We start from the raw sequence: 27867 nt of genomic DNA on the forward strand, positions 1-27867 counted from the left end.
GAAGGAACGCTCAGAGCCGCGACACTGGCGGCGGCCGAGAACCGTCAAGTGGCGGCGCGCCTCAGTGATCGCTCGGAGGCTTTCGAAGAAGTGTTCGCTAACTAGTTGCTCCCATAAACTATGACGCACCCTTTCGGATTTTCTATTTCTTAGGTGGCGTGGATCGGAAATTCGCATGACTCGAGGTCCATAAAATAGTTGGATCCCCTAAGCGGAAATCGTAAAGTTTAAGTTTAAGCATTTAAACGTATGATTTTATAGCTAGTACTCACAATTTTCTCGATCGCTGACATCAAGTTTGAGAGTTCAAAACTTAAGCAATTTTTGTACAATAAGTTATGATTGTGTAGTTCACGCGTATTAAGTTTCAACGGTTAAAACTTAATATTTTTTTCAAAACTCATCAAAATGTATTCGAAATGAATCTTATTTGAAAGATCACATGATGATAAACATGAATATGAAAACAAAACTTAATTTAAACATTTTATTCAAAAGAATATGAAAGTTTCAAACTCGAACGCCAAAAGAAAAACACACACGAGGGACTCGGTACCTCCGCATCCAGGGGCGAATCCAGCATATAAGCAATCGGGCAGCTGCCCCCACTCAATTTTCCGTGTGTCTTTGTAATATACCAAGCTAAATAGTGATTTATCCTCATTTAACAAATATCTTTTTTCATTTAACACATCTTTATCACCTCTAAAATTCAATCCTTGGTTCACCCCTGTCCGCATCTGCATGCTACAAACCCTCTCTCTGGTCTAAATCATTTTTTTGAACAACTCTCTCGTCTAAATCATACTATAAAAAGGATTAAACTTTAGGAGTAGTTCACATGCAATATATTAGAAAAAAAACTCATCGAGAAGGAACAACCCGGTTCTTGTGTGGGGTGATGTACTAATGTTAGAACAACTCCTATCGGTCCAATCTCACAACTATTATCTTCAGTTCCCATAAACTCGTATTTTTATTTTTCATTAGCCTTAGAACGAGTCCTTTTGGTTTAATTTCAACGAATTACTGCCCCAATAATGAAAACGACAAAAGAACTCATCTCTACCCCACGAATGATCCAGAATCAACCCATAATTGTAGTGCAATCTAGAATTATCGAAAGTTGGCAATTCTCATAATTCTGGTCAGTCCCTTAAAAGAAAATTGTTCGGTTTGGACCATTACCCCTATTAAAAACAGAATTTACCTCTAGAATGCCACTCGGGAGCCAAATCGAGCGAGCCCCTGATTTCCATCGAACGACGCTTCGCCCCCTCCCCCCCCCCCCGCACCGTTCGTTCCTCCTAGCGCTAGGGTTGAAGCACGACGAGACCGGCGTCGTCACATCCGCCGGTGGGAGTCTTCTGTCCCGCCCTCAGACCGGTCAGCCCTTCTCCTCCTCTCCTTCCCGTCGGGTCGTTGCTTCTCGACGCCTTCCTGGGAGGACCTTCATCAGGGTGCGCTCGGCCGCCGTCCGGTTCGCTCGCCCGGCCGCCCTTCATTCCGTCCTCCATCTCGTCGTCGCCCGACGACCCCGACCTACCGCCCTCAGATTCGTCGGCGACAGCTACCCTACTCCACCGACCTGTCTCATACGTCTGACCCGCTCCGTCTTCACCGCACCCCGCCGCCCACCCCGTCTCCTCTCCTCCCGGTCCCATCTTCACCACGCCTAGCTGCCCTGTGTCCATCGTGCCTGGTTTCCCTATGTCCACCGCACCCAGCTGCCCCCATATTCACCGTGCTCATCTGCGTCTAGTCCCATCTCCACTTCGCCCGCTGCTGGTGAGCTGCTAGGGGTGTTACATACAGTTCATACAACAATCACATCCTAGAATTACGAAAAAAGAACTGGAAACATAATTCTATGGACAATTTCGAGAATCACAATTCTCTAGAATTATAAGGCAAGAAGAACTCGCCCTTAGTATCTTTGGTGTGATCTTGGTATTGTCGAGGCAAAACTAGATAGTTTTTTATTGTGAATGCATGCAATCGGCCGAATCACGTATACTGAGAAAGCCTCTTTGTTCCAAATGTCAAAAGTTTTTTCGTGTCCTTGGCACTTGGAAACTTGGTTCTCTCAAGCACTCCGTTCCAAACACACCTTCACCACAACACACGCGAATTCATTATTGTGTCAATACATGTGTTACTGAATGATCTCATCAATGGCATCTCGTGAGAGCAAAATTGCGATTATGAAGAGTGGGGAAAGAGAGGTGTCCCATCCTCAGCATGAAGTAAGGATCACACTTCTTTACAGTGTCGTAGCCAGGTTTCACCTACATCACGGGCCAACCTTGCATAATAGTAGCCACTATAACTACAATTAACAAGGAAATCACATTCCACACCCGAGGCCAAGGTACCCGCAACCCCGAGCCTGGCTACGTCCCTGCTTCTTCACATCTTTCACTATGCGCATGAACAAATGCATGTGCATCCAAAAGTGACACAAGAATAAGCCCTTATGAAATATCAGGTTGGCTTTGTAGTAGTCGTCCTAGAGATTCCTATGCCCCTTTATCCTATTGTGAACAACAACTATCATGCATGGAATCAACCCATGAAGTTAAAAACTTGCTCCTCTTCCTTCTCCATTTGTTTGAGGATGCTCCTCCTCATCATCATCCTCAACAACAACACCTCTCGTCGTTGTTGTCATCTTTCGACTCCTTGTGAATGAACTCCTCAATATTCAACGTAAACAAGCTCATCCCTAACGAATCTACCATGTCCTACAAATGCCTAAAACAAATTTGAACGTGTAGGACGTGGTAGGCGACAAGGGCATCTCGGACGGATGGGGGGCAGTGAAAAAGCTGCGTAAGGGGGAATGAGCAGGGCGCAATGGCGGAACTATATGCGGTCTTGGGGAGCTGTTCCTCCCCCCAAGATTAGAAAAACACAAAATATTATTTTTCTAGGGACTCAAACAAAAGAAAAAAGTAGTTATTAGCCCCCTCAAACAATCATATTTCCTACTCTCCCGCCCTACAGTTCTCTGGTAGCTCCTCCATCGACAGGGCGCAACACGAACGACGACATAGCATACCCGAAGGAGGCATGTTAGGCTGAAGGGCGTGGGGATCCACCGAGAGCGATTTTGGGATGTATTCGCCATGTCATGTCCGACTTGACGAATGTGTAGCGTCCGACTCTGAATTCACCCCATATATAGGCTAGGTCTGGAGTGTGGGACAACCCGAACAAATGAATTAGGTTTGAAAGGTCCGGTTGGAGAGACTTTCTTTTTTGAACAATATCTGGAAAATACGGAGTTGGAAGGTGTGGGTGAAGATGTTTGCCCACATGCATGTTACATGTTGCACGTGTGAAATAAACACCTCCATTTGTCACAAATGATACACCAAGATAGGCTAAATTTCGTGTTTTGACCTTTTTAGAAAAGTTGATCGAGATCTGACCCTAGTTTGTAAATCTTTCAAGATCTGACCCTTTTCCTATTGCTGGGGTCCATGATGTAGTATATAACAACCTACCGTCAAGATCCTCGGTGGTACGGTTCCATGTTCCACCGCAAAAATTTCTAAGTTTCACACACACTAGGCGTACACACTTGGCGGTAGGGTTGCATATGCTACCGCCAGCATCTGTGACGGTAGGGGGTGCACAACACTAACGTGGTTCCTTTTTCTACCGTCAGGGACCTTGACGGTAGGTTGTTATTCCTATCGTCATGGACCCCGATAGTAGAAAAATGGTCAGATCCCTATTTTTTTACAACCGAGGGCCAGATCTCGATTAACTAATATAAAATGGTCAAAACATGAAATTTTGCTTCGAGAAGCAGAAATTATTTTGACGGTGCCTATGCACATGTATACATGCAGTTTCTTTTTTAAAGAGTACATACAGTTTTAAATGGATCCATATGAAACCCAAGCGGCTTCTCCGACCTATACCGATTGATTGCCTCAACTAGAGGAAGAGACAAGCAAATGGCTTGGCTGAGCTTTGGAGCAATTGCATGGGCGTTGTGGACTACTAGAAATAAAGCGCTAATAGAGGGGCAAATCATTCGACATCCTGCTGACCTACTATATAAAATAATGTCTTTCTTGTAGTTGTGGAAGCCACTAACAAGATCTCAGGACATAGGAGACGTGGAGGAGCTCGTAGCAAGGGTACAAGCGTGGTGCACCGAGTTACGTCGAGGAACATAGTGAGCCACCGGCTGGCAGGGACAAATTTAGGGGGGGACGAGGGGGGGCTAGACCCCATAACAAATTGTTTTTTCTACTATGATTGTGATTGTTGCAGCCAAAAAATTTCACTTTATATGAACTTCGCCCCCTTCATAAACAAACTTGCCCCCTCTATGCATGAATGCTGGCTCCGTCCCTGCTGGCTGGGAGCCGTCCTTCGCTACCTAGATAGCCCCGCTAGTCATGTGTTTTTGGCTGTGTCTTGACGCTGCGTCGCCTGTTTACTTATAACATGTATCCTTTTTCTTTCGCTGTACTTGACTTGATAAATCTATAAGACTTTAGTTTAAGACCGCGGAAGCGCCTCCGTGCTAAAAAAATGTTTTGAATAGATCGAAACGAACGGAGACGAAATAAGGGTGCCGTCCTGTGGCGCAGGAGGACCCGTTCTCCCCAGCCGCACTTCACGACCCGCTCATGTCCGTCCGATCCCCATCTTACGACTGCTGTTCGAAACGGGACGAGACGTTGGCGCTGGACCTCATCCGGTCTCGTTGCCGCGTAGCGAGTGAGAGGTCGGTATTTGTTTACCAGCAATGCTGTACATTATCCGGCCACGTTTTTGCCTGCATTCCGGGGCTGAAATTTACGTCTGTATCCCAGCATAACAGGTCAACACTAGGGGCTGAAAAGTCATTTCGCGCTGGCCGTTAGCAGCGTCCCATTTTACGCGGTGGAGAGATCTCTGGACCACTTGTCAGTGAGTGGTCGTGTGACCTTTTGTCGGTTTAGTTCTGCAAATCCGCTTTTTCTGTGACGTACGAGGCCACCTGTAAAGTGACGCGCACGATGCTGAATCAGTCCCAGCAGCAGTTTTATTTACTCAAACATAATGAGTCCAACTACAAAGATAAATAAATAGTAACATGTATACCAGAAACTTATGTAAACATCCGGGAGCAGTACGTGTTTAAATATTTGCCGGCTTGTTATTTGAAATATCTAAACATACTGCAAGATGGAGATGCAGAGACCCCTCACCCCGCATGATGCTTCCCTCGATTTAAGTTTTTTTTTTATAGTTCACCCCGCAAAAAAAGAGAGGTTTTTATAGTTCAGAAATTTCGGAAAATATTACTACACCACATGCGTATTTCGCACCATCCATGCATGTCTTCTTTCTCATGCAGTGTTGAAAACCTCCTCCTACCGCTCATTTATGACTCCAGAAAACAAAACCAGGAACCATAGAAAACAAACATGCTTAGCCGAAAGACCGGATTGAAACACGCGACAGCACCGTCCAAGAGGATAAGTCAAGAGATGCCTTTCTTTTACCACGAGCATGGAGAAACCTGTCACCAACAATTTTTTTTTTCTCCTAGTAGAATTATCCCCGTCCCCCATAATAATAATAATAATCCTTTGAAACCTGAGGCCATCGTCGCCATTTTGGGATTGAGAAGTAGGGTACTACAACGGCCGGAGGCGTTAGAGCATGGTTAATAGAGCAGTCGGCTGCTGGCTATAGTACACTGCCATGTCATCTAAGCATTCCCTCATATAATGGCTTAGCTTTTGGGTTAGCTATAAGAGTGGCCCCATTCATTTAAATGCTTGCATGTGCACAAAAGGTGCAGGATCCATCATACAATACATCTTTGTGGCCATTTCATCAAACAACATTCATATATATGCTCCTACATAACAAACAAATTACTATTACTATGAAGGACCCAATAGCAGATCAACTTGCAATCATCAATGATCATCATAATGCCCAGATAACACAATTCTTTCTAGCAACATTGCCCTCATTACCTGGTCGCACACAACACACCATGACAACAACAATTAAGCATTACACTCTTTCTGATACAAGCATTAACCAAAAGTACTTCAAATAAGTCTTTCAAACAAAAACATTAACCAAATAGACTGCCAAACAAGCCATTATCTATTGATCTTGGTAGAAAGAAGCTTCGAACCAGTTTGCACTGCAGCAATCACCACATCATAGCATAGTCCTGAAATAAAATGCATGTAAGATATCATGGTCATCCTCAATGTAATAATAAGAATAAAAAAGAATATGAACATGCAGTCATAAAAAACCTACCGTGACTAATTATGAAACCTATGCCAAATATGCTCGACCAAATCATTTTTAAGTTGAGTATGTTGTGGACGAGCACGAATAGTAGCTTTTCTACGCAACACATCAGCGAAGCACAGATTTCCACCAACATTCACTTCAGGGGGTAGAGCCAATGAAGCCCCTGGAATCTCATTCAAGTCAATATGAATGGTAGCCTGCTCTCTCTCATCTTCGATTATCATATTATGAAGAATCACACAAGCTCGCATGATCCTTCCAACACTTTTTCTTTGCCATAGTCGTGCAGGCCGACGAACAATGGTAAAACGGGATTGCAATACCCCAAAAGCACGCTCCACATCTTTCCTTGCTCCTTCTTGCTGCTTGGCAAACAACTTATGCTTCTCTGTTTGGGGAAGTGGTATGGTCTTCATGAAGGCAGCCCATTCTGGGTATATACCATCAGCAAGGTAATAACCTGTGTTATACTCATTTCCATTGACAGAAAACTGAACCTGGGGGGCTTCTCCTTTTAATGCATCAAAAAACAGTGGGGATTGGTTGAGCACATTGAGGTCATTATTTGACCCAGCAATACCAAAGAAAGCATGCCAAATACGAAGGTCGTGGGAAGCAACAGCTTCTAGGACCATTGTTGGCACTCCATAATCACCACGTGTGAATTGCCCCCTCCATGCTAAAGGACACTTCTCCCATCGCCAATGCATGCAATCGATACTTCCTAACATTCCAGGAAAACCACGAGCCTCATTAACCTGAAGTAAACGCTCGACATCCTCCCTAGTGGGGCGTCGCAAGTACTCCCCACCAAATACCTCAATAACCCCTCGTGCAAACTTGTCCAAGCACTCCAATGCTGTGCACTTCCCAATCTTTAAATACTCATCCAGCGCATCTGCAGGAGTGCCATATGCTAGCATGCGCATAGCTGCTGTACACTTTTGCAATGGTGAGAGCCCTATTCGACCAGCACAATCTGCCCTATAAGTGAAATAGGGAGACCACTGACCAAGGGCATTCACAATGCGGATGAAGAGATGTTTATTCATGCGGAATCTTGTACGAAACATACTCTCGGGGTAGAGTGGTTCTTCAGCGAAATAGTCCTCCACTAGACGCTGATGAGCACCTTCATGATCCCTCCGAATTCTCTTCCTTGGACCACTTCTTCCATGAGATAAGCTAGCTGTGAGCTTAGCCTTGATCTTCGTCATGAGGCTCTCAGCAAAGGAGTCTAGGATGGTTTGCTCAGAAGCATACGCTTCCATGATTCTGGATGGGGCAAGTTCATCGGAATCATCGGAGTATGGAGATGAATCTGGCATGGTTGGTGAGGGAGATGGGTGTCTATGATGATTAGGATGAGATGGCATGATGGGAGTCTGAGGATGAGATGGTGTATTATATAGATGTGCCATGTTCTCTCTGGGTCTGTATTAATTACTGCATTGTTATCTGGAATGCCTTGTAGTTAAGTGCATTCAGCATGGTTATCTGGACTGCATTGCAGTTAAGTCAAATTTGACTCTTGACTACAATTTCAACTTAGTTATCTGGACTATAATTTCAACATGGTTATCTGGACTGCATGCAGTTAATTGAAATTTGACTGTGGACTACAACTTCTATTTGTACCCTATTAATATTTCTAGCAGAGAATAATGTAACTTGTATGTTACCAAAAAGTAGGCAATACCTTAGTCAGTTTTTCCAAACAGCTTCTCCCTGAAACACTTCAGTGCCAACACATGCTCAGATCTCACGTCTTCGGACATCCCAGTCGTGTCTTGCATCATCAATGAGCGATACGTTTCTAGCATGACTGACTCCTTGTGATCTTTTGCTGCAAGGCATGCAAGCTTCCGAGCTTCCAGATTCTCACTCGACACACGCCTTTGTGTCTCTAACATTTCTTTGCGGCCTTCATTTGCTGCAGTCTGAGCTTCTACAAACTTGCTAAGCTCATCTTCAAGATCTATTATACAACTTTCGTCATTTCTTTTCCGTTTCGGTTTCCCCTTAGCTTGCTTGCCACCTGGTGGTCGTTCATCTTGAACATCATCGAGAGTGAAATGCTTTCCCACTTCATCATCAACAACAAACTTCCTCTTGCCCGACTCCAAATCTTCTAGGCGTTCCAAATACGCGTCCCATTTTGGTTGCTTTTTAAGAACCTCCCAACAATGCTCGAACATAAATGGACCATCATCTTTGTGATCCTCCTCATAAGTTTGGATCGCTCTCTTCTTTAAATCTGCATCATTTTCACCACTAGCATACAAAGCCTCAGCCTCCCTATAGCTCCCACAAAACCATGCAACCTTTTTCTTTATTTTAGCAAATCGATCCTTCACTTGCTTGACTTGTCTTTCTCTGTTTTTTGGGGTGGTACTGTTGTAGACGGCAGCAACATCTTTCCAATACTGGTCGTTCTTCCTATAATTTGATTGGATTGGATCATTTGAATTTTGCAACCAAGCACTGACCTACAGTATTAGCAGCAGAGGATTATTGTTATGCAATTAATATAAATAATAGAGGCCAGTATGAGAAAAAACATACCAATCTTAGATCCTCTTGTTTTGTCCATGTCAAACGCTTTTCAGTTCTAGTGCAATCGCCACCACTGTTTTCATTGCTACCATTGATTGGCTGCAATGAACTCCAATTATTTCTGGCTTTTGCATGGCTTGATGTATTATTAATCAAATTAAGGAAACCACCATGTGGATGAGAATCGAATCCCCTGCTCCAGAAAAAAATTATCAAGCCTAAACACCCCATATCTGAATACTAAAATGTACTCTGAATACTAATACTAAAATGCACTCTGAATCTATAGGGTTCAGTATTTTGAATGTCCTCTGAATACTAATACTAAAATATACTTGAACAAATTATTCTTGAACTAAAATGTACTCTGAATACTAATACTAATATCTACTTGAACAGATTATTCTTGAACTAAAATGTACTCTGAATACTAGTATTAAAATGTACTTGAACAAATTATTTTTAAACTAAACTGTACTCTGAATACTAGTATTAAAATGTACTTGAACAAATTATTCTTGAACTAAACTGTACTGTCTCTGAATACTAATACTACTTGTGTATATATGGTTCAGTATATGCTATCATTCTTAAACAAATTAACAATCACACAAACAGAAAACCTTTACCATGCTTGCAGATCATTATCCTCAAGATTCTCAGCCATGGGTTCAGTCCACATGGGAACTTGAGTCTTTGAACCAGCCGTACTTGGTGGCTGTACCCCAGCGATCCAGCATGGTGGGGAGGAGTCCGCCATGGACTGTGGTGGTCGTGGGGGTAACCAGGCTCCAGGAACAAACATGGGCGGCGGCGGAACCATATGAGCTGTTGGTGGGGGGGCGATTTGAGCAGCCGTGGGTCGCGGGAACTCCATAGGCGCTGGTGCTTTCGTCCGCTTGGACTGTCCCGCCATCTCGCTGTGGTCGCCGGCGCCGGTGTGTTGAGATCGACGGCGGCGGCGGCTTGCGTCTAGGGTTAGGGATGTGAAGATTTGGGGGCGATTTTGGATGGCTTAGGAGCTGATTTACGCGGGAGGAGCGATTTGTGGTGGAAGAGAGGAACGAATTTGGCACGAGGAGCCGGATTTGGCGCGAAGGCGACGCGGGAGAGCGGGGGGGACGCGGGAGAGCGGGCGGGACGCGGGAGGGCGCAGGGGATCTAGAGGAAGGAGGAAGCGCCGGCTGTAGCGCTGGTACGGGCTGCAAACGGGCTCTAATTTTTCGTTCGGTGTGTTGTAGTCGGGCGACAGATGAAGCGCCCGCTTGGTTCTCTTTCCTCTTTTCTCTTTCTTCCATATAGGATTTTTGTGACATGGCACATATTATAGCCAGCTGACTAGGCCTTATTAGAGTTGCTCTAAAGTGTATGCTAGTGGTGAAAATGATGCAGATTTAAAGAAGAGAGCGATCCAAACTTATGAGGAGGATCACAAAGATGATGGTCCATTTATGTTCGAGCATTGTTGGGAGGTTCTTAAAAAGCAACCAAAATGGGACGCGTATTTGGAACGCCTAGAAGATTTGGAGTCGGGCAAGAGGAAGTTTGTTGTTGATGATGAAGTGGGAAAGCATTTCACTCTCGATGATGTTCAAGATGAACGACCACCAGGTGGCAAGCAAGCTAAGGGGAAACCGAAACGGAAAAGAAATGACGAAAGTTGTATAATAGATCTTGAAGATGAGCTTAGCAAGTTTGTAGAAGCTCAGACTGCAGCAAATGAAGGCCGCAAAGAAATGTTAGAGACACAAAGGCGTGTGTCGAGTGAGAATCTGGAAGCTCGGAAGCTTGCATGCCTTGCAGCAAAAGATCACAAGGAGTCAGTCATGCTAGAAACGTATCGCTCATTGATGATGCAAGACACGACTGGGATGTCCGAAGACGTGAGATCTGAGCATGTGTTGGCACTGAAGTGTTTCAGGGAGAAGCTGTTTGGAAAAACTGACTAAGGTATTGCCTACTTTTTGGTAACATACAAGTTACATTATTCTCTGCTAGAAATATTAATAGGGTACAAATAGAAGTTGTAGTCCACAGTCAAATTTCAATTAACTGCATGCAGTCCAGATAACCATGTTGAAATTATAGTCCAGATAACTAAGTTGAAATTGTAGTCAAGAGTCAAATTTGACTTAACTGCAATGCAGTCCAGATAACCATGCTGAATGCACTTAACTACAAGGCATTCCAGATAACAATGCAGTAATTAATACAGACCCAGAGAGAACATGGCACATCTATATAATACACCATCTCATCCTCAGACTCCCATCATGCCATCTCATCCTAATCATCATAGACACCCATCTCCCTCACCAACCATGCCAGATTCATCTCCATACTCCGATGATTCCGATGAACTTGCCCCATCCAGAATCATGGAAGCGTATGCTTCTGAGCAAACCATCCTAGACTCCTTTGCTGAGAGCCTCATGACGAAGATCAAGGCTAAGCTCACAGCTAGCTTATCTCATGGAAGAAGTGGTCCAAGGAAGAGAATTCGGAGGGATCATGAAGGTGCTCATCAGCGTCTAGTGGAGGACTATTTCGCTGAAGAACCACTCTACCCCGAGAGTATGTTTCGTACAAGATTCCGCATGAATAAACATCTCTTCATCCGCATTGTGAATGCCCTTGGTCAGTGGTCTCCCTATTTCACTTATAGGGCAGATTGTGCTGGTCGAATAGGGCTCTCACCATTGCAAAAGTGTACAGCAGCTATGCGCATGCTAGCATATGGCACTCCTGCAGATGCGCTGGATGAGTATTTAAAGATTGGGAAGTGCACAGCATTGGAGTGCTTGGACAAGTTTGCACGAGGGGTTATTGAGGTATTTGGTGGGGAGTACTTGCGACGCCCCACTAGGGAGGATGTCGAGCGTTTACTTCAGGTTAATGAGGCTCGTGGTTTTCCTGGAATGTTAGGAAGTATCGATTGCATGCATTGGCGATGGGAGAAGTGTCCTTTAGCATGGAGGGGGCAATTCACACGTGGTGATTATGGAGTGCCAACAATGGTCCTAGAAGCTGTTGCTTCCCACGACCTTCGTATTTGGCATGCTTTCTTTGGTATTGCTGGGTCAAATAATGACCTCAATGTGCTCAACCAATCCCCACTGTTTTTTGATGCATTAAAAGGAGAAGCCCCCCAGGTTCAGTTTTCTGTCAATGGAAATGAGTATAACACAGGTTATTACCTTGCTGATGGTATATACCCAGAATGGGCTGCCTTCATGAAGACCATACCACTTCCCCAAACAGAGAAGCATAAGTTGTTTGCCAAGCAGCAAGAAGGAGCAAGGAAAGATGTGGAGCGTGCTTTTGGGGTATTGCAATCCCGTTTTACCATTGTTCGTCGGCCTGCACGACTATGGCAAAGAAAAAGTGTTGGAAGGATCATGCGAGCTTGTGTGATTCTTCATAATATGATAATCGAAGATGAGAGAGAGCAGGCTACCATTCATATTGACTTGAATGAGATTCCAGGGGCTTCATTGGCTCTACCCCCTGAAGTGAATGTTGGTGGAAATCTGTGCTTCGCTGATGTGTTGCGTAGAAAAGCTACTATTCGTGCTCGTCCACAACATACTCAACTTAAAAATGATTTGGTCGAGCATATTTGGCATAGGTTTCATAATTAGTCACGGTAGGTTTTTTATGACTGCATGTTCATATTCTTTTTTATTCTTATTATTACATTGAGGATGACCATGATATCTTACATGCATTTTATTTCAGGACTATGCTATGATGTGGTGATTGCTGCAGTGCAAACTGGTTCGAAGCTTCTTTCTACCAAGATCAATAGATAATGGCTTGTTTGGCAGTCTATTTGGTTAATGTTTTTGTTTGAAAGACTTATTTGAAGTACTTTTGGTTAATGCTTGTATCAGAAAGAGTGTAATGCTTAATTGTTGTTGTCATGGTGTGTTGTGTGCGACCAGGTAATGAGGGCAATGTTGCTAGAAAGAATTGTGTTATCTGGGCATTATGATGATCATTGATGATTGCAAGTTGATCTGCTATTGGGTCCTTCATAGTAATAGTAATTTGTTTGTTATGTAGGAGCATATATATGAATGTTGTTTGATGAAATGGCCACAAAGATGTATTGTATGATGGATCCTGCACCTTTTGTGCACATGCAAGCATTTAAATGAATGGGGCCACTCTTATAGCTAACCCAAAAGCTAAGCCATTATATGAGGGAATGCTTAGATGACATGGCAGTGTACTATAGCCAGCAGCCGACTGCTCTATTAACCATGCTCTTATTTCCCCTGGATCTGACGAATCCATCCCGCACCAGCAGCGGCCGAACTAGAATTATTGTGAGCGCGAGGAGAGGGGAGGAGAGGAGAGAGAGAGCAGTGCCATGTGGCGGGTTCAAAACCTTCCTCCACTCCACCCACCCGGCCCGGCCACCCCCCATTTTAGATTTGAACAATTTTAAACCACCACCACCTCCACCACCACGTAATTCGTTCCTTCCGGATACTAAAAGCGAGGCGCCTTAATTCCATTAAAATATTCCTCCCCCACTCTCTCTCCCTCTCTCTCTCTCTGCCCTGGTGACTCTGTCCCTGTCGCTGGCTCTCTCACCCCGAGAAAGAGGAGAGAGAGGGAAGGAGGCTCACGCGAGCTGCCGCGCCTGTGGAGGAGGAGCCACGCCCACGGGGTTGCGCATCCGGAGCTCGCGCGGCCATTCCCGAGGCCTCGCCGGTTTTCCCAGATCGGCTGGTTCGGCTGCGTTTTCTCTATAATTTTGGGACTTGTTGTTTGCCGGGAGCGTGGGGCGTGGATTGGCGCCGGGAGGAGTTCTGTGGAGGGGCTGCGTGGATTTGAGGCGGCCGGCGCGGAGATCCCGTCGGAGGCGGGAGTTTCGGGGGCTCTCCGCGGGGTGATCTCGGGCGCGCCGGCCGGCGATGGCGTCGGTGGAGGTGCGGTCCGTGCGCAAGTCCGCGGCGCTGCGCCCGCGCGGGCCCACCAAGGTGCAGCCCGCGCGGTCCATGTCGCTCGACTACAAGTACTCCGCCGCGCGCGGTGGCGTCGAGGCCGCCCCGGCGCCCAACGGCGTCGGCCGCCGGCCCGCGGCGGAGGAGGAAGGGGAGGGGGTGCCGCCCGAGGGAGACGCCGACTCGCCCTACAGCTCCAAGGCGACGACCACGGAGGAGGACGAGGCTGCCGGAGGTGGCGGGGAGGCCGATTCCGCGTCCTCTGCGGCCGCGACGCCGCGGAGGCCGTCGCCCACGGCGGCTGCTGGCCCCTCACCGCGCGACACCAGATGGGGTGACACCAGCTCCTACGGTGCTAAAAAGGTGCCTTCCCCCCTTCGTTTTTTTTGCCTTGTTTTGTTTCCCGACACTCCTGAAATGCCAGAACTCTTGTATGGATAATGCTTCAAATTTGGCCAGCTCCAACTCAAGTGTTTTCTGGTTTTTGAATGAATTTGTTAACACCTATTATTTCGAGCTTTCTTTTTGGTAATTTTGATGGAATTCGTGCACCTCTTATGTCAACCAGTTGTATAGCTTCTTTCAGCAACCAGTAAACACAGCTATAAAGTGTTAGGCTGAGCTGCATACGTAGATACCAAGATGTAATTCCATTTCTATGTGCTTTACGTTATTGCCCATTGTACTGCAGTTATAAATTTTGCCGCCACTTGACGTTGCAATGCTGTAACGCCCCGGCCACATCCACCGGCCCCGGGCCGTTACGTCTGACGGGATCTAGACTAGGCACACAGATCCTGCGCACTTTGTCCTCACTCGTGCACACCCGGGATCACCCATCCTCAAATTGCTCCAAGCCAAGCATGCTTAACTTTGAGATTCCTTGCGAATGGGCTTCCCGGAAAAAGAAGGAATTCCTTGTTGATATGAGTAGCCTATCATTCCTATTAAGCCAGGATCTGACAAATGCCAAGAAGGTGCCATGCAAAGTTTTGGCGAGAGAGTTTGAGGAATGTGTTCTTCTGTAATTCTAGACTTCTAGGTTGTTATCATGATTTGATCTGTCATAAAACATTGTCCTGCGCTTACTGTTAGGGGTATGTTAAAACCCGTAAATAGAGCTTCATTATTTATTTTTTTTGATCCGCCAATGGTGTTTCAGTAGTTTCTACTTATTTGCTGCCGCGTCTTCGGTAATTTGGCTGTTCTAGCTACCATTATTAAATATAATACCGTCGTGTCACAATTAAGGGATGCATTAACTACTTATTAGACAACCAATTTCAAATTGAGCTTCTTCTGGAATTTTGTGTACAATTTATATGCTTGGATCTGTTTTTCAACTTGGAGTAAGATGCTAATTGACCTTCTACTTGACACTTGTTGCAGAAGCATAGAGTTTTTTGTCAGCTTCCAAATGGTGATTGGGCCTTATGCACCGTGCTTACTACCTCTGGTGACGAGTCTGTACTAAAGGTTTCTGAAGGAAAAGTAAGCTACCTAAAATCTGCATGGAAGATCTTATCATCTCTTTGAAATTATGATAGTCTGACACCCCTTGTTTCAATTGAAGGTTCTAAGACTGAAAACGGAGAGCCTCCAACCTGCAAATCCTGAAATTCTTGATGGAGTTGATGATCTTATGCAGCTGAGTTATCTAAGTGAACCATCCGTGCTGTACAACTTGCAGTACAGATATTCACAAGACATGATCTATGTGAGGATAGATCAGAACCTTGTCTTTTCTTCTGGAGTTTAATGAATTTCTTAGTGATATATGTTATTGCGTTGTAGACTAAAGCAGGTCCAGTTTTGGTGGCCGTCAATCCCTTTAAGAAGGTTGCACTGTATGGTAATGAGTATATTAATGCATATAGAAACAAAACAATGGACAGTCCACATGTGTATGCAATAGCAGATTCAGCGCTTCGTGAAATGAAAAGAGGTCAGTCTACTGTTGTTAGTACATCTTTCTTGCTGGTACGGTCTTTCAATTTTCTGAGGAAAATCATCTACATGTATGCCTAACTAATTGACATGTTCATTTGCAGATGAGGTTAACCAGTCCATCATTATAAGGTTGGTATCTTCTATTTTTTCAGTAAGAACTAAGAAGCATTCAGTGGGATTCGTGTTGTAATAAACTTTGCACCTGAATTGATATGTAATAGCTAATGGAGTCAAGCCACATATGTGCTTTTGGGATCGGCACTGTTTCGTTTTCTGCTACTTTTTTCTGTCAGCTGAACAGAACAAATAGTCACGTAGTGAAATGTACTTATATTAATCGTCTCATACATTGTCCATCATTTCAGTTCACACTACAAGGGTCCTACCGGGATATTAAAATATGCGCGGTTGTTTGACATCCAAAAATTGGGACTTGAGTAGTCCGCTTCCAACAGATGCAATAGGCACACACCAACCCTATAATCGTCTCATGCATTGTCCATCATTTCAGTTCACAATACAAGGGTCCTACTGGGATATTAAAATATGCGTGGTTGTTTGTCATGCAAAAATTGGGACTTGAGTAGTCCGCTTCCAACAGATGCAATAGGCACACACCAACCCTATAATCTCATGCACCCGTTCCTTTTCCTTTACATGGTTCACCTGAAGTAAGTAATAAATGTGGTAGATTTTTATGTATCACCCTAGATTGGAATAAACAGTGGATTAGTACACCCTGCAAAAATCTAATTAAAAAAATGTTGATTTTTTTGCTGTAGCTGATAGAAAAGGTTCCTGTGCAGGATAACTTACACTTAAGTTTGCACTTTCAACTTTTTTGTTTCATTCACATTATTTAAGCAATTGTCTTCCTTTTTTTACTTAAACCATGATACGGTGAGCAAATGAATGAATGATGCCATTTTCTATGTAGTGGTGAGAGTGGAGCAGGAAAAACAGAAACTGCAAAGATTGCCATGCAGTATTTGGCTTCTCTTGGAGGTGGAAGTGGCATCGAGTATGAGATCCTACAGACCAACCCAATACTTGAGGCTTTTGGCAATGCGAAGACATTAAGAAATGATAATTCAAGTCGCTTTGTAAGTTTTTTCTTGTGAGTATCACAATACTGTACTGTGGAACAAAGGTTGGCTAATATTCTTATATTTTTTTATGACAGGGAAAGCTCATTGAAATCCATTTCAGTACGACTGGAAGAATATGTGGTGCCATGATTCAAACATGTAAGCAGACTCTACCAAGTGTATCTGCTCTATACCATTAGTATTTTTCTGGTATAAATTTAATTTTATGATTATCATTGATAACATTTTCTAATGATCTTGCTGCATGTACAATTGGACAGTTCTACTTGAGAAGGTAACTTCTAATTTTGTGGTTATTTTTTTTCCTTTCCTAAACACTGTTTTAGGATAAGTAATCTAATCCGACCTTTTTCCACTCTCGTAGTCAAGGGTTGTACAGTGTGCCGTCGGTGAGCGTTCATACCATATATTTTACCAGCTATGTGCTGGTGCGCCAACGACTCTCAGAGGTACATAATCTACTCCTCCGGTCTGAATTGGTTAGTCGCTGGCTCATTTGTTTGATACAGATATACAGATTATGGCATCTTACTATATCCTCTCAAACTACTTTTGATCAGTCTTTTTCCTCCTGCCTATTACAAGAACCAGTATTTGTGCTGCTCGGTTTTCAGCACAGATTTTGTGCTACAGTCTCTTTCATTGACAATTGACGTTACTTTTGATGTTGCTCTACTCTTTTGCATTGCACAATACTTAGTTGTGCATGGTTTCTTTTGCAATGTTTTGATACAGAGAAGTTGAATTTGAAGAAGGTGGATGAATACAAATATCTGAAACAGAGTTGTTGCTATTCGATTGCTGGTGTGGATGATGCTGAAATGTTTCGTGCTGTAACGGTATAATATACTTTTATGCTTCCTTCTAGTTAAAGTACCTTCTTTTACATTACCTGGGACACAACAATAAATACTTAGCTATATAAGGCTAATTCTATAGAAGCATTTTCATGCCTGTAGTTGTTCTTGTCTACTGTCATATTTTTTTTGACTTATATTTTTTTCTAGGAAGCTATGAACATCGTCCATATCAGCAAGGAGGACCAAGATAATGTTTTCGCAATGGTTTCAGCTGTGCTCTGGCTGGGAGATGTCTCTTTCACAGTTATTGATAATGAAAATCATGTTGAGATCACTGTAGAAGAAGGTAAAAAAAACATGTTCAGTCGTTAATATGGACCATAACTCCCACCATATTGTCGTCTTTGGTGATGTTTTTTTTAACATACTGTTGTATATGTATATCATCAGATTAAATACCGACGATACATGTACTGTTGTGTATTTTCCGTCAGTTTGTTCGTTGTTGTAGTATTACATACCACTAATGTGAAGAACTGAAAACAAATTAGCATTTCTATCACTAGCTTGTTTTGTTCTATAAAATTAACAAAATAGATCTTGTTTCAGCTGCGGAAACGGTTTCACGACTTCTTGGCTGCAGTATTGAAGATCTCAATTTAGTTTTGTCAAAGCGGCACATGAAAGTTAATAATGAAAATATTGTCCAGAAGCTTACCCTTACACAGGTTAGCATGGTTTCTCAACTAATGGCTAAGCAAAACACTAGCCATGAAATGCATTTGATTTACATCTCTTACTCACCTACCTCTCCTTGGATATTGCAGGCAACTGACACAAGAGATGCTCTGGCTAAAGCCCTCTATGCCAGTTTGTTTGAGTGGCTTGTAGAACAAATTAACAAGTCCCTTTCAGTTGGCAAGCGTCGAACTGGGAGATCAATCAGTATTCTTGACATCTACGGCTTTGAGTCATTTGATGTAATGTACTCCCCTCTGTTCAGGATAATACCTTCAATTCAAAGTGACAGCTGAATGGCCTGCACCTTCACATTTTCATTGTCAAATGTTTTCACATGACACGCTATCAATTTGCAGAAGAACAGTTTTGAACAGTTCTGCATTAATTATGCCAATGAGAGGCTACAACAACATTTCAATCGCCATCTGTTTAAGCTTGAGCAAGAGGTGAGTTGTTGTTATGGTTTGACCTTCAGGTGCATGTTCAGCATTGCAATATTACTCAGTTAGTGGTTGGTACCAGCAGGTGTACATTTTACAGCGATCATTCTTGTCCTTTTATTGATTTCATTCACAATACTTTAACATCACTCAGTAAAGAATAAATACTTACAAGAGCATTGATGCTCCTATTATTCCGTGAAATTTTCTTACTGATTATATGGTTTGAACTTCTGTCACAACTGTTATGTTGAACACTAGAGGTGAAGCAAACTCTATTGTTCTTCCTTATCTGTTGAGATTAAAATGTATTACATGTGCTTCTTGAGATTGCTATTTTTAATCCTTTGTATTAGCTAAATCGAGAAAGGCGAGATTGAGATTGTTATATAGTCACAATACGATTTATCGATTTTCTTGTAGGAACTTTCTGAAAAGTATATGGTTTCTTTGATCAGGAATATGTTGAGGATGGCATTGACTGGGCTAAGGTTGAGTTTGAGGACAACCAGGACTGTTTGAATCTATTTGAGAAAGTATGGCTCTCTACATTGTCTTCATTGTTGTCATCATCATGAAATCAGAAATATATTAGTCTGTGGGGGAATACTTTAAATTCTTTATGTACCAGTACTTCCTTAAAAAGCACGTGCCTATTTTATTTGACATGAGTGGAGGGGGAATGCCTTTGTTTGCTGGGAAGTTGGTAACTTCGAAATTTCTAAATATAAATTATTGTAAGTACTATTTCCCCTTAGATTTCAATCATCCTTAGCTCAAAATCCACTACTAAAAAATTGGAATGTTTTGATAAAAGATCTCCACATTGCTCAAAGTAAAATTGGCAGATTTCAGATTGTACCAATATGCAGATATTTTCATTTTTATGAATACAGGGGTTCTACAAACTTGGTAAATATTGCTTGATTGACTCATCATGACCTTCTACAAGTAAATGCAGTTACTGGTTTCTTAAACCATGACGAGAACTAGCATCAGGAAAACAGGGGTGGAACATATAACTGGGGCTTATCACAATGGATTTTGGGTTCACAGCCAACGTCTATATTGGGTTAGGGTCTATTTGGATTGGGACCCTACCAAATTGTTTGGTCATGACCCAAGTGTTGGCCTCTGTTTGGATGGAGACCAACTTCTTGGCATACCAATGCTCCTTTACCAACCTAGTTCATTTTTCTAGCCAATGTTGGCCAATCCATTGGCAAGCAAAACCTCAACCAAAGATTTGGTTAGCCAACGTTTTGGCATGGCTGCCTTGGGTACAAACCTTGCTGGAGTTCGATGACTTCTGTAGATCTCTTGTGGCAAAATAAAAATAAATAAAATAAAACTTGTTTACATCTGTATTTGTTGTTGTTGTTTGATAACTTGGTAAAAAGGTCTGGGATTCTTTATCGTCCTCACTTGTCTTATTGGATACAGAAACCACTGGGGTTGTTGTCTCTACTGGATGAGGAATCTACATTCCCTAATGCCACAGACCTTACTTTTGCGAACAAGCTCAAGCAACATCTTGACACTAATTCTTGCTTCAGAGGAGAAAGAGGCAAGGCTTTCGCTGTCCGTCACTATGCAGGAGAGGTCAGAAGTTGTCAAATATCCATCGCTATGTTTCGATCTTTCTTTTACCATTTGTCAACTTTATATCCATTTCTTTGATGATCAGGTGGCATATGACACATCAGGTTTTCTGGAGAAGAACAGAGATTTATTGCACATGGATTCAATTCAGTTCCTTGCCAAATGCAAATTATCTATACCACAAACGTTTGCATCGAAGATGCTTGCTCAATCTGATAATATAGAATCCATACCATACAGGCCTAGTGTTGCCGATTCACAGAAGTTAAGTGTGGCAATGAAGTTTAAGGTAAAAAACTTTGTGCCCCCCCCCCCCCCTGCCCCCCCGCGTGAAAATTCTGTAGGAGATCTTGAACGGATACGGATCAACTGTTATCGACCGTCTGTTTAAATGTTTCACAGGGACAATTGTTCCAACTTATGCAAAGACTTGAAAGCACAACACCACACTTCATACGTTGTATTAAACCAAATAATTTGCAACTCCCTGCCATTTACGGACAAGAACTTGTGCTTCAACAACTGAAGTGCTGTGGGGTTCTTGAGGTTGTACGGATTTCAAGATCTGGGTACCCAACGAGAATGACTCATCAGAAGTTTGCTCGCCGGTAAATCAAATATCTGTATATCTGCATTATGCTTCTTATTTTTGTTGTGCGCAAGACGCTAACAATTCAAGCTATCAGGTATGGCTTTCTTCTTCTTGAGGATGTTGCGTCTCAAGATCCACTTAGTGTTTCGGTTGCAATTCTTCATCAATTCAACATTTTGCCTGAGATGTATCAAGTTGGCTACACAAAGTTGTTCTTCCGAACTGGTCAGGTCAGTTAAGCAGTATTTGTTTCATTTATTAACATGCCTGGGTTATTGTTATATTTCATACATTATCCTGATATATAGTTTGTTTACGCTCTGTATTCTTCTCGAATACTTCTCGTACTCATTGGGTTTCACTTTCAGAATAGAGGAGTAATTAGATAAATATTCCTTATACTGCCCAATACTTCACAGCAGGGCACCTTAGTAACTTGATACCTGCCTGATGTGCTAGCGTTTTGCTGTTGTCTAGCAAGGCCATTAATAAGTACATTCAGTTACTCGCTAGTAGAGGCAGCAAGACATCAAGTTTATATATTTTACGGTCTTCGTAGGGATGGATCCTACTAAGCATACGATAAATATGGAGTAAAAATAAACAGAAATTGGGATCACAGGATCCAGCTAGTATGGCAGAACTGATGTATATACAACAAAGTTTTGTAAATAGAAACAATATATATACAAGAAAAAGGCACCAAACAGGCATCAAGGAGAAAACATTCAGGTGGGCGATGCTTTCCAAAGAGCATGCCAAGAGCACAATGGCTCACGGATCACACATTTTAGAACTACATCTGGTGATTTGTTTAATCCACACTGTAGGCTCGTCTTCTTTTCCTTGTGTAAATGATATATTTCTGGAAAATGCTGTATCACCATGTTTGTTCCTCTGTACCATATCGCATATCGGGTTGACATATTTTCAAGTAAAGGTGTTGGCCTATGATACTTATATGAATTGACATCACATGTTTGCAGTTCCTTTCTAAAATTTATAATTCATAATTATGCTATCTTTGGATGGTTATCTATAACATTTGTCTACTATTATTATTTAAGCTTTTAATGACATATCTTGTGTTGCTTCGATTTTTGGGAACTGAAGATTGGTAACCTTGAGAATACCCGGAATCGTACACTACACGGTGTTTTAAGGGTTCAAAGTTGTTTCCGAGGGCATCAAGCACGACGCCATGCAATGGAACGAATTAGAGGAGTTTTGGCTCTTCAATCATGTATGCTATCCAAGCTCTATGCATTTTACTGTATTTCGTGTTGATGCATTGTACTGTATTTCTTGTTGCTCTATCTTTCTCTCCTACTCATGCTTGGCTGGTTGCTCTTCATATATTACAGTCATTCGTGCTGAGAATGCAAGACAAAGTTATTTATCTCTGTCGAAGAAACATAGGGCGGCCATTCTTGTGCAGAAAAACCTTAGAGGCTGGCTTGCAAGAAGATATTTCATTAAGATACGGAAGGCTTCAGTAATTGTACAATCTGGTAAGAAGATTTTCCTCATATTTTTTTTTTCAAACCATGCAGGAGAACTGCATGTTTATTTTCCCCATTCTCGTCAGACTCTGTAAAGATAGAAGTGGTAATATGACTCACCGTTTCTGGTTCCCTGTTGTCTTCACATAATATGAAGGTATCCGCGGCTGCCTTGTTAGAAGATGCGCCGGCAATGTCGATCTACTGAACGTGTTAAGAGAATTCGAATCGAAAAAGGTATGCGGTTAAGGAATGTCTGATCTACTGAACGTGTAAGAAAATTTCTTCACACTATCTGCTTGCAGTTAACACATGCATTAAATTCTTTCAGGAGGCAGAGGGTGACCAAATCTTGATCAAGGCGTCATTCCTGGCTGAGCTACAACGGCGAATCCTTCGTGCCGAGGCCACGGTCCGAGAGAAGGACGAGGAGAACGAGATGCTACACCAGCGGCTCCAGCAGTACGAGAACCGGTGGCTAGAGTACGAGCAGAAAATGAAGGCGATGGAGGAGATGTGGCAGAAGCAGATGCGGTCGCTGCAGTCAAGCCTGTCGGTGGCGAAGAAAAGCCTGGCCCTAGACGAGACGCCTCGGATGTCGGACTCGTCCGTGGAGCAGAGCTGGGAGAGCAATGGGAACCACGTGGGCGGGGGCTCCCACTCCCAGCAGCTGGCGGCGGCGGCGCCGCGGATCACTGGGCGCGAGATGAACGCCAGCATGAGCGTCATTGGACGGCTGGCGGAGGAGCTGGAGCAGCGGAGCCAGGTGTTCGCCGACGACGCCAAGTTCCTGGTGGAGGTCAAGTCCGGGCAGGCGGACGCGAGCCTGAACCCAGATGTGGAGCTGCGCCGGCTGAAGCAGAACTTTGACTCGTGGAAGAAGGACTTTGGCTCCCGCATCCGGGAGACCAAAGTTATCCTGAACAAGCTCTCGAGCGGCGGCGGCAGTGCCGGTGGCAACGAGTCCTCCCCCAACTCGGCCAAGCGCAAGTGGTGGGGCAGGCTCAACACCTCCAAGTTCTCGTGAGTTTGTCAATGGTGTATGATGGTGATGATGATGGTGGTGTAGACGCGCCGGCATTTTACGCGCCGGCGCTAGTCCTAGAGAGTTTGTGAGTTATGCTGCTGCGGTGTCCAGTGTTTTGTGCTGGATGAGTATGTGATTCGTGGAGGGCGAGTTGTATAGTTCTTCCACTGGGGGGCTGCTTCTTTTCATGGCCGCCCATGAACCACTGAGTTGTGATGTAATGTAATTACTTGCTAAGATATACCACTACTGCTTAAAGGGAGGAGATTGGGGTTTGCTCAGTGCCATTTTGTCTTCTCTGTATGTGTATGTCTGTATGCGGTTTAGTTTAACTGCAGTCAAGTAGGTTGTGGGCATCTATTCATATACATACATGCATATGGAGTGCTCTGGTATATTGCATATATGAACTTGTTACTTGTCTGTTGTTTGTTTTGCACAAGCAGGTGTAAATTGTTTTGACGAATCTGCAGATGCGCTTGGTTTGAGTTCAGTCATCCAGATTTCACTGGTCAAGATTAGATAATAGTATCAGGGAAGTTGCAAGCGTAGTCAAAGTATAATAATTTTAGCAACTGAATGGCAATACAACAGTCTTGCAACAAGCTGCAACGTAGTCAAAGTATAACATAAATAACTTCAGCAACTGAATGGCAATACATTCCTTGTGCTACGGCATCGTCCACCTATTACTATAAGTTGACCAGGACGTCTTATTTATATTTATTTTGGTAGTGCTAACTGCGCTGCTCATGTTATCCAATCTTGCCACTCAGCCGGCATGTTCCTGCTTCAGACATGCTTCGATCCTGTAACAATAAACCCAAAACACAATCAGCTCAATCTGTTACTCCCTCAGTAAAAAAATAATATAAGAGCGTTTATGGTGATCTAAACGCTTTTATATTTGTCTACAGAGGGAGTACTTTTAACAATGAACTCGAACGGCAGGTGATGAACAATAAACCTAGCACATGTAGTTTCTCTGGTTTGAATGGGCTAGCGCAATTTGGTGGGGTGAGCAAGTTCATGTGCAGTGCAGGCTGTTGTCAAGCAAGTGAAGCAGCTAAGCTAGCTCACCTCCGCAGTTGCCGGGGATGCTGACGCCGCACTGCTGGGTGACGTAGAACACCTTCTCCATGCTGATATTGTCGCTCACCCCGGGGCTGCCTAGGTACCTGCACACGCAGGGCACGTCTGCGCCCCGCACGACGTCGCAGCACTCCTGCGACGGCGCCACCGTCGGCGCGCCCTTCTTCACGTACTGGTAGCAGGCCTCGTTCAGCGCCACCACGTCCTCCTGGCAGCTTGCCGGACCCGTCACAGCCGGGCCGCCAGCAGCCGCCGCCGCAGCGAGGAGGAGGAGCAGCGTCGCCGCAGTCAGGCTAGCGCGGGCGAGCCGAGACATCTTGCCGGAGCTCCCTTTGCGCCGCCGCTGCTGTGCTGTGTTGTGTGTCGTGGATGGTTGGTTGCTCTTGTGGTGCGGCGGTGATGTGCCATTCCTTGGGAATTTATAATGCTTGATGGCTCTAGAGGGCCTGGCTGGCGGGGGGGAGCTGGTGTTTCAGCTGGGAAACGACCATGGAAATGCAATGCTTGTGAGCTGGTTCCACGGTGCGTGCTTGCTTAATCTTGGGACGGTTTGCATGCAAATGCAATAGGTGTGAGAATGTTGTTGAGTTTGTTCTAGGTCCTGACAATCCGCATGCCTGAACTGAACTTCAGATAGAGAAGGGTGGAATGGATTTTCCTTGAACACATGTTGGCTCGGTTTGGGTTTGCGGAGGAGTGGATTTAAATGATTATGCGATGTGTCACTTCGCCAAAGTTCTCTGTGAAGCTAATTGCGGCCTTTCACATACTTTTGTGCCATCCAGAGGTTTGCGGCAGGGGGATCCCTCTTCCCCTGGCCCCTAACTTTTCTTGTTCTGTATGGAAGCTTTTTCGACACTCTGATAGGGTACCAACACCAGAATCACTCCGATCCACAGATATAGTTCACAAATCGGTTCCTAGATAGCTATTGTAGAGGGGATACACGAATTTGATGGAGGGGATCGGTGGGAGGAAGAACAGAGGAGCTAGCCGCCGCAGTTGCCGTGATCCACTAGATGGCTTCTCCCCTCTTAGTGCCGCGGATAAGTAAGTAGGCGTCCGGGCCTCAGTTGGCCCACTCTGACCCAAGGTAGCGCGGGTTGGGCTGCCTGGCGCGTGCAGGTCAAGTGGCACCATGGGTCTGGGGATCGCCGCTGCCTTGTGGGCCCGCCATGTCAGGTACGCTGACATCCCCCTCCGCTTGGGATGAGGCTTACCCCCAAGCCTCCGCATGTGGGAAACACTCAAGTAGACTTGCCTTGTCTTCAAAGGTAGGGTCCAATGCCGACGAGTTGGACCATTGGATCTTGACTTGTTCGCGGACGCCATCCTTGTGTTTGCGCAAGCGGGTTTGCAGGATAGCTATAGGAACAACCAGATCGTCAGAGCAGTGTAGAAGTTGCGGTTCAAAGGCCATACCCGGAAGGAGGGGGCGGCGAAGTAGCCACACGTGAAACACCAGATGCACCGTGGCTTGAGGAGGCAGTTGAAGCTTGAACGCGATTTCGTTGATCTTGGCGACAATTAGGAAGGGCCCATAGTACTTGAAGGCTAGCTTGTGGTTTGCCCGTGGCGCAACTGAAGTTTGTATGTACGGTTGGAGCTTGAGGAAGACTTGCTTGTCGACAGAAAAGGTGCGGAATAACCGCTTCTTGTCAGCCTGTTCCTTCATAAGCTGCTGGGCTCTGCTGAGATGCTGCTGAAGCAAGTCTTGGACCAGAGCACGCTCGTCGAGCTAGGATTGAAGAGCTGGGACTGAACAAACTGTAGCAGCTGTGAGCCCCCAGCGCCGAGGTTCATATCCAAACATGGCTTTGAAAGGAGTCATCCCAATGGCTGAGTGGTGGGTGTTGTTGTACCAGAACTGTGCGAGGGGAATCGAGAAGTTCTAGCGCCGCGAGCACGACTGCGTGAAGCAACAAAGAAAGGTTTCGATGCATTGGTTAACGCGTTCAGTTTGACCATCAGTCTGTGGGTGGTTTGCGGTGCTCAGTCTGAGTTCTGTGCCCGCGCCACGGAACAACTCTTGCCACAAGTGGTTGGAGAAAACTGGATCCCTGTCTGATATGATTTCTCCCGGCAGTTCGTGGATCTTGTAAATCTGATGCAGATAGAGCTGAGCGACTGATGCAGGTGTGTAGGGGTGAGCCATAGGAAGGAAGTATGTGAACTTGGTGCATTTTTCGACCACGACAACCAAATAGTTGAACTTACTGGACTACGACCGATAGTCGATGAAGTCCATCAATATCATTTCCCATGGCTGGTTTGGTATAGGCACAGGTAGAAGCAGCCCGGGAGATGCATCTCGGTCAAGTTTGTCCTGTCGGCATATCTAACCGCAACAAACATATTGCAGGACATGTGTATTCATCTTAGGCCAAGCAAAGAGGTGGCGGATGCCCGATAAGTCACAGGGAAGCCTGAGTGCCCGCCCACGGGGCTGTTATGAAAAGCTGAGATGATCTTGTGTTGAATAGCAGTGTTACCTCCCAGCCAGATCATGCCACGGAAGTGCAAGATTCCCTGCTGCAATGAGAAGCGCCCTTTTGGGTCTTCCCGTATGACCAGTTGTTCCAGTAAGCGCTCGGCCCACGGGTTGTTGACGTAACTATTGGCAACGCCCTCGAGCGAGGCCGGCTGACACAATGTGTCAGGTGCCAGCGTGTTCGAGGGGTTGGCTCACGACAACGCATCCGCGCTAGTATTCTCAATGCCTCTTTTGTAGCGGATGCGATAGTGTAAGTCGAGCAGTTTGGTGAAAGCCTTTTGTTGCCAAGATGTCGTCAAGTGCTGCACCTCTAAATGAACCAAGCTCTTTTGATCGGTTAGGATGTCGAACTTCGCATGCTGCAAATAGGGACGCCACTGGTCGACCGCCACAATAATTGCCAGGTACTCCTTTTCATAGGTGGCTAGGCCTTGGTACCATGGGTTGAGTGCTTTGCTCATGAACACAATCTAGTGTCCTTGCTGTTGCAGGATGGCTCCAATGCCGCGGTTGCTAGCGTCCGTTTCAACTGTGAATGGCTGTTTGAAGTTGGGAAGAGCCAGCACAGGAGCTGAGACTAGCTGTTGTTTGAGCACCTGAAATGCATTGTCAGTAACTGGAGTCCAGAGAAATGGAGCCCCCTTCTTGAGCAAGTTGAACAGGGGTCGTGCGATTATGCCGAAGTTCCTGATGAATCCGCGGTAGTAGCCTGCTAG

General features: G+C 44.6%; 4 protein-coding genes across 4 annotated transcripts; 2 read left to right on the forward strand and 2 right to left on the reverse strand.

Moving 5' to 3' along the window:
• Positions 1-5671: 5671 nt before the first annotated feature.
• Positions 5672-10075, reverse strand: LOC123432074. The gene is made up of 4 exons (XM_045115367.1): positions 9477-10075; positions 8857-9040; positions 7991-8780; positions 5672-6202 (listed from the first exon to the last, which is right to left on the reverse strand). The coding sequence occupies exons 1-3, from the start codon at positions 9761-9763 to the stop codon at positions 7992-7994; spliced, it is 1260 nt and encodes a 419-aa protein (XP_044971302.1). The 5' UTR covers positions 9764-10075; the 3' UTR covers positions 5672-6202; position 7991.
• Positions 10076-10224: 149 nt separating this feature from the next.
• On the forward strand, positions 10225-13111 carry LOC123432106. The gene has a single exon (XM_045115369.1). The coding sequence runs from the start codon at positions 11076-11078 to the stop codon at positions 12486-12488; it is 1413 nt and encodes a 470-aa protein (XP_044971304.1). The 5' UTR covers positions 10225-11075; the 3' UTR covers positions 12489-13111.
• Positions 13112-13300: 189 nt separating this feature from the next.
• LOC123432090 (myosin-1-like) lies at positions 13301-23846 on the forward strand. The gene is made up of 23 exons (XM_045115368.1): positions 13301-14165; positions 15192-15293; positions 15376-15519; positions 15597-15747; positions 15854-15881; positions 16690-16855; positions 16936-16999; positions 17122-17135; positions 17226-17310; positions 17597-17700; positions 17869-18007; positions 18271-18389; positions 18489-18641; positions 18759-18848; positions 19301-19378; positions 20286-20444; positions 20530-20733; positions 20847-21052; positions 21131-21266; positions 22150-22279; positions 22401-22547; positions 22696-22775; positions 22870-23846. The coding sequence occupies exons 1-23, from the start codon at positions 13773-13775 to the stop codon at positions 23563-23565; spliced, it is 3588 nt and encodes a 1195-aa protein (XP_044971303.1). The 5' UTR covers positions 13301-13772; the 3' UTR covers positions 23566-23846.
• A 268-nt stretch (positions 23847-24114) lies between these two features.
• Positions 24115-25042, reverse strand: LOC123432122 (non-specific lipid-transfer protein 2G-like). The gene is made up of 2 exons (XM_045115370.1): positions 24646-25042; positions 24115-24374 (listed from the first exon to the last, which is right to left on the reverse strand). The coding sequence occupies exons 1-2, from the start codon at positions 24971-24973 to the stop codon at positions 24358-24360; spliced, it is 345 nt and encodes a 114-aa protein (XP_044971305.1). The 5' UTR covers positions 24974-25042; the 3' UTR covers positions 24115-24357.
• Between the last annotated feature and the right edge of the window lie 2825 nt (positions 25043-27867).

This window comes from Hordeum vulgare, chromosome 1H, assembly GCF_904849725.1.
Source record: "Hordeum vulgare subsp. vulgare chromosome 1H, MorexV3_pseudomolecules_assembly, whole genome shotgun sequence".
NCBI lineage: Eukaryota > Viridiplantae > Streptophyta > Magnoliopsida > Poales > Poaceae > Hordeum > Hordeum vulgare.

Bases quoted from the DNA above. Each gene is read 5' to 3' on its own strand.
- LOC123432074 (XM_045115367.1), bottom strand. From the start codon at position 9,763: ATGGCGGGACAGTCCAAGCGGACGAAAGCACCAGCGCCTATGGAGTTC. The intron at 9,041-9,476 runs GTAAAGGTTTTC...TTTCTGGAGCAG, and splicing joins GATAATGATCTGCAAGCATG to GGGATTCGATTCTCATCCAC. The intron at 8,781-8,856 runs GTATGTTTTTTC...CTAATACTGTAG, and splicing joins AACAAGAGGATCTAAGATTG to GTCAGTGCTTGGTTGCAAAA.
- LOC123432106 (XM_045115369.1), top strand. From the start codon at position 11,076: ATGGCACATCTATATAATACACCATCTCATCCTCAGACTCCCATCATG.
- LOC123432090 (XM_045115368.1), top strand. From the start codon at position 13,773: ATGGCGTCGGTGGAGGTGCGGTCCGTGCGCAAGTCCGCGGCGCTGCGC. The intron at 15,520-15,596 runs GTGAGGATAGAT...ATTGCGTTGTAG, and splicing joins ATTCACAAGACATGATCTAT to ACTAAAGCAGGTCCAGTTTT. The intron at 18,008-18,270 runs GTAAAAAAAACA...ATCTTGTTTCAG, and splicing joins TGAGATCACTGTAGAAGAAG to CTGCGGAAACGGTTTCACGA.
- LOC123432122 (XM_045115370.1), bottom strand. From the start codon at position 24,973: ATGTCTCGGCTCGCCCGCGCTAGCCTGACTGCGGCGACGCTGCTCCTC.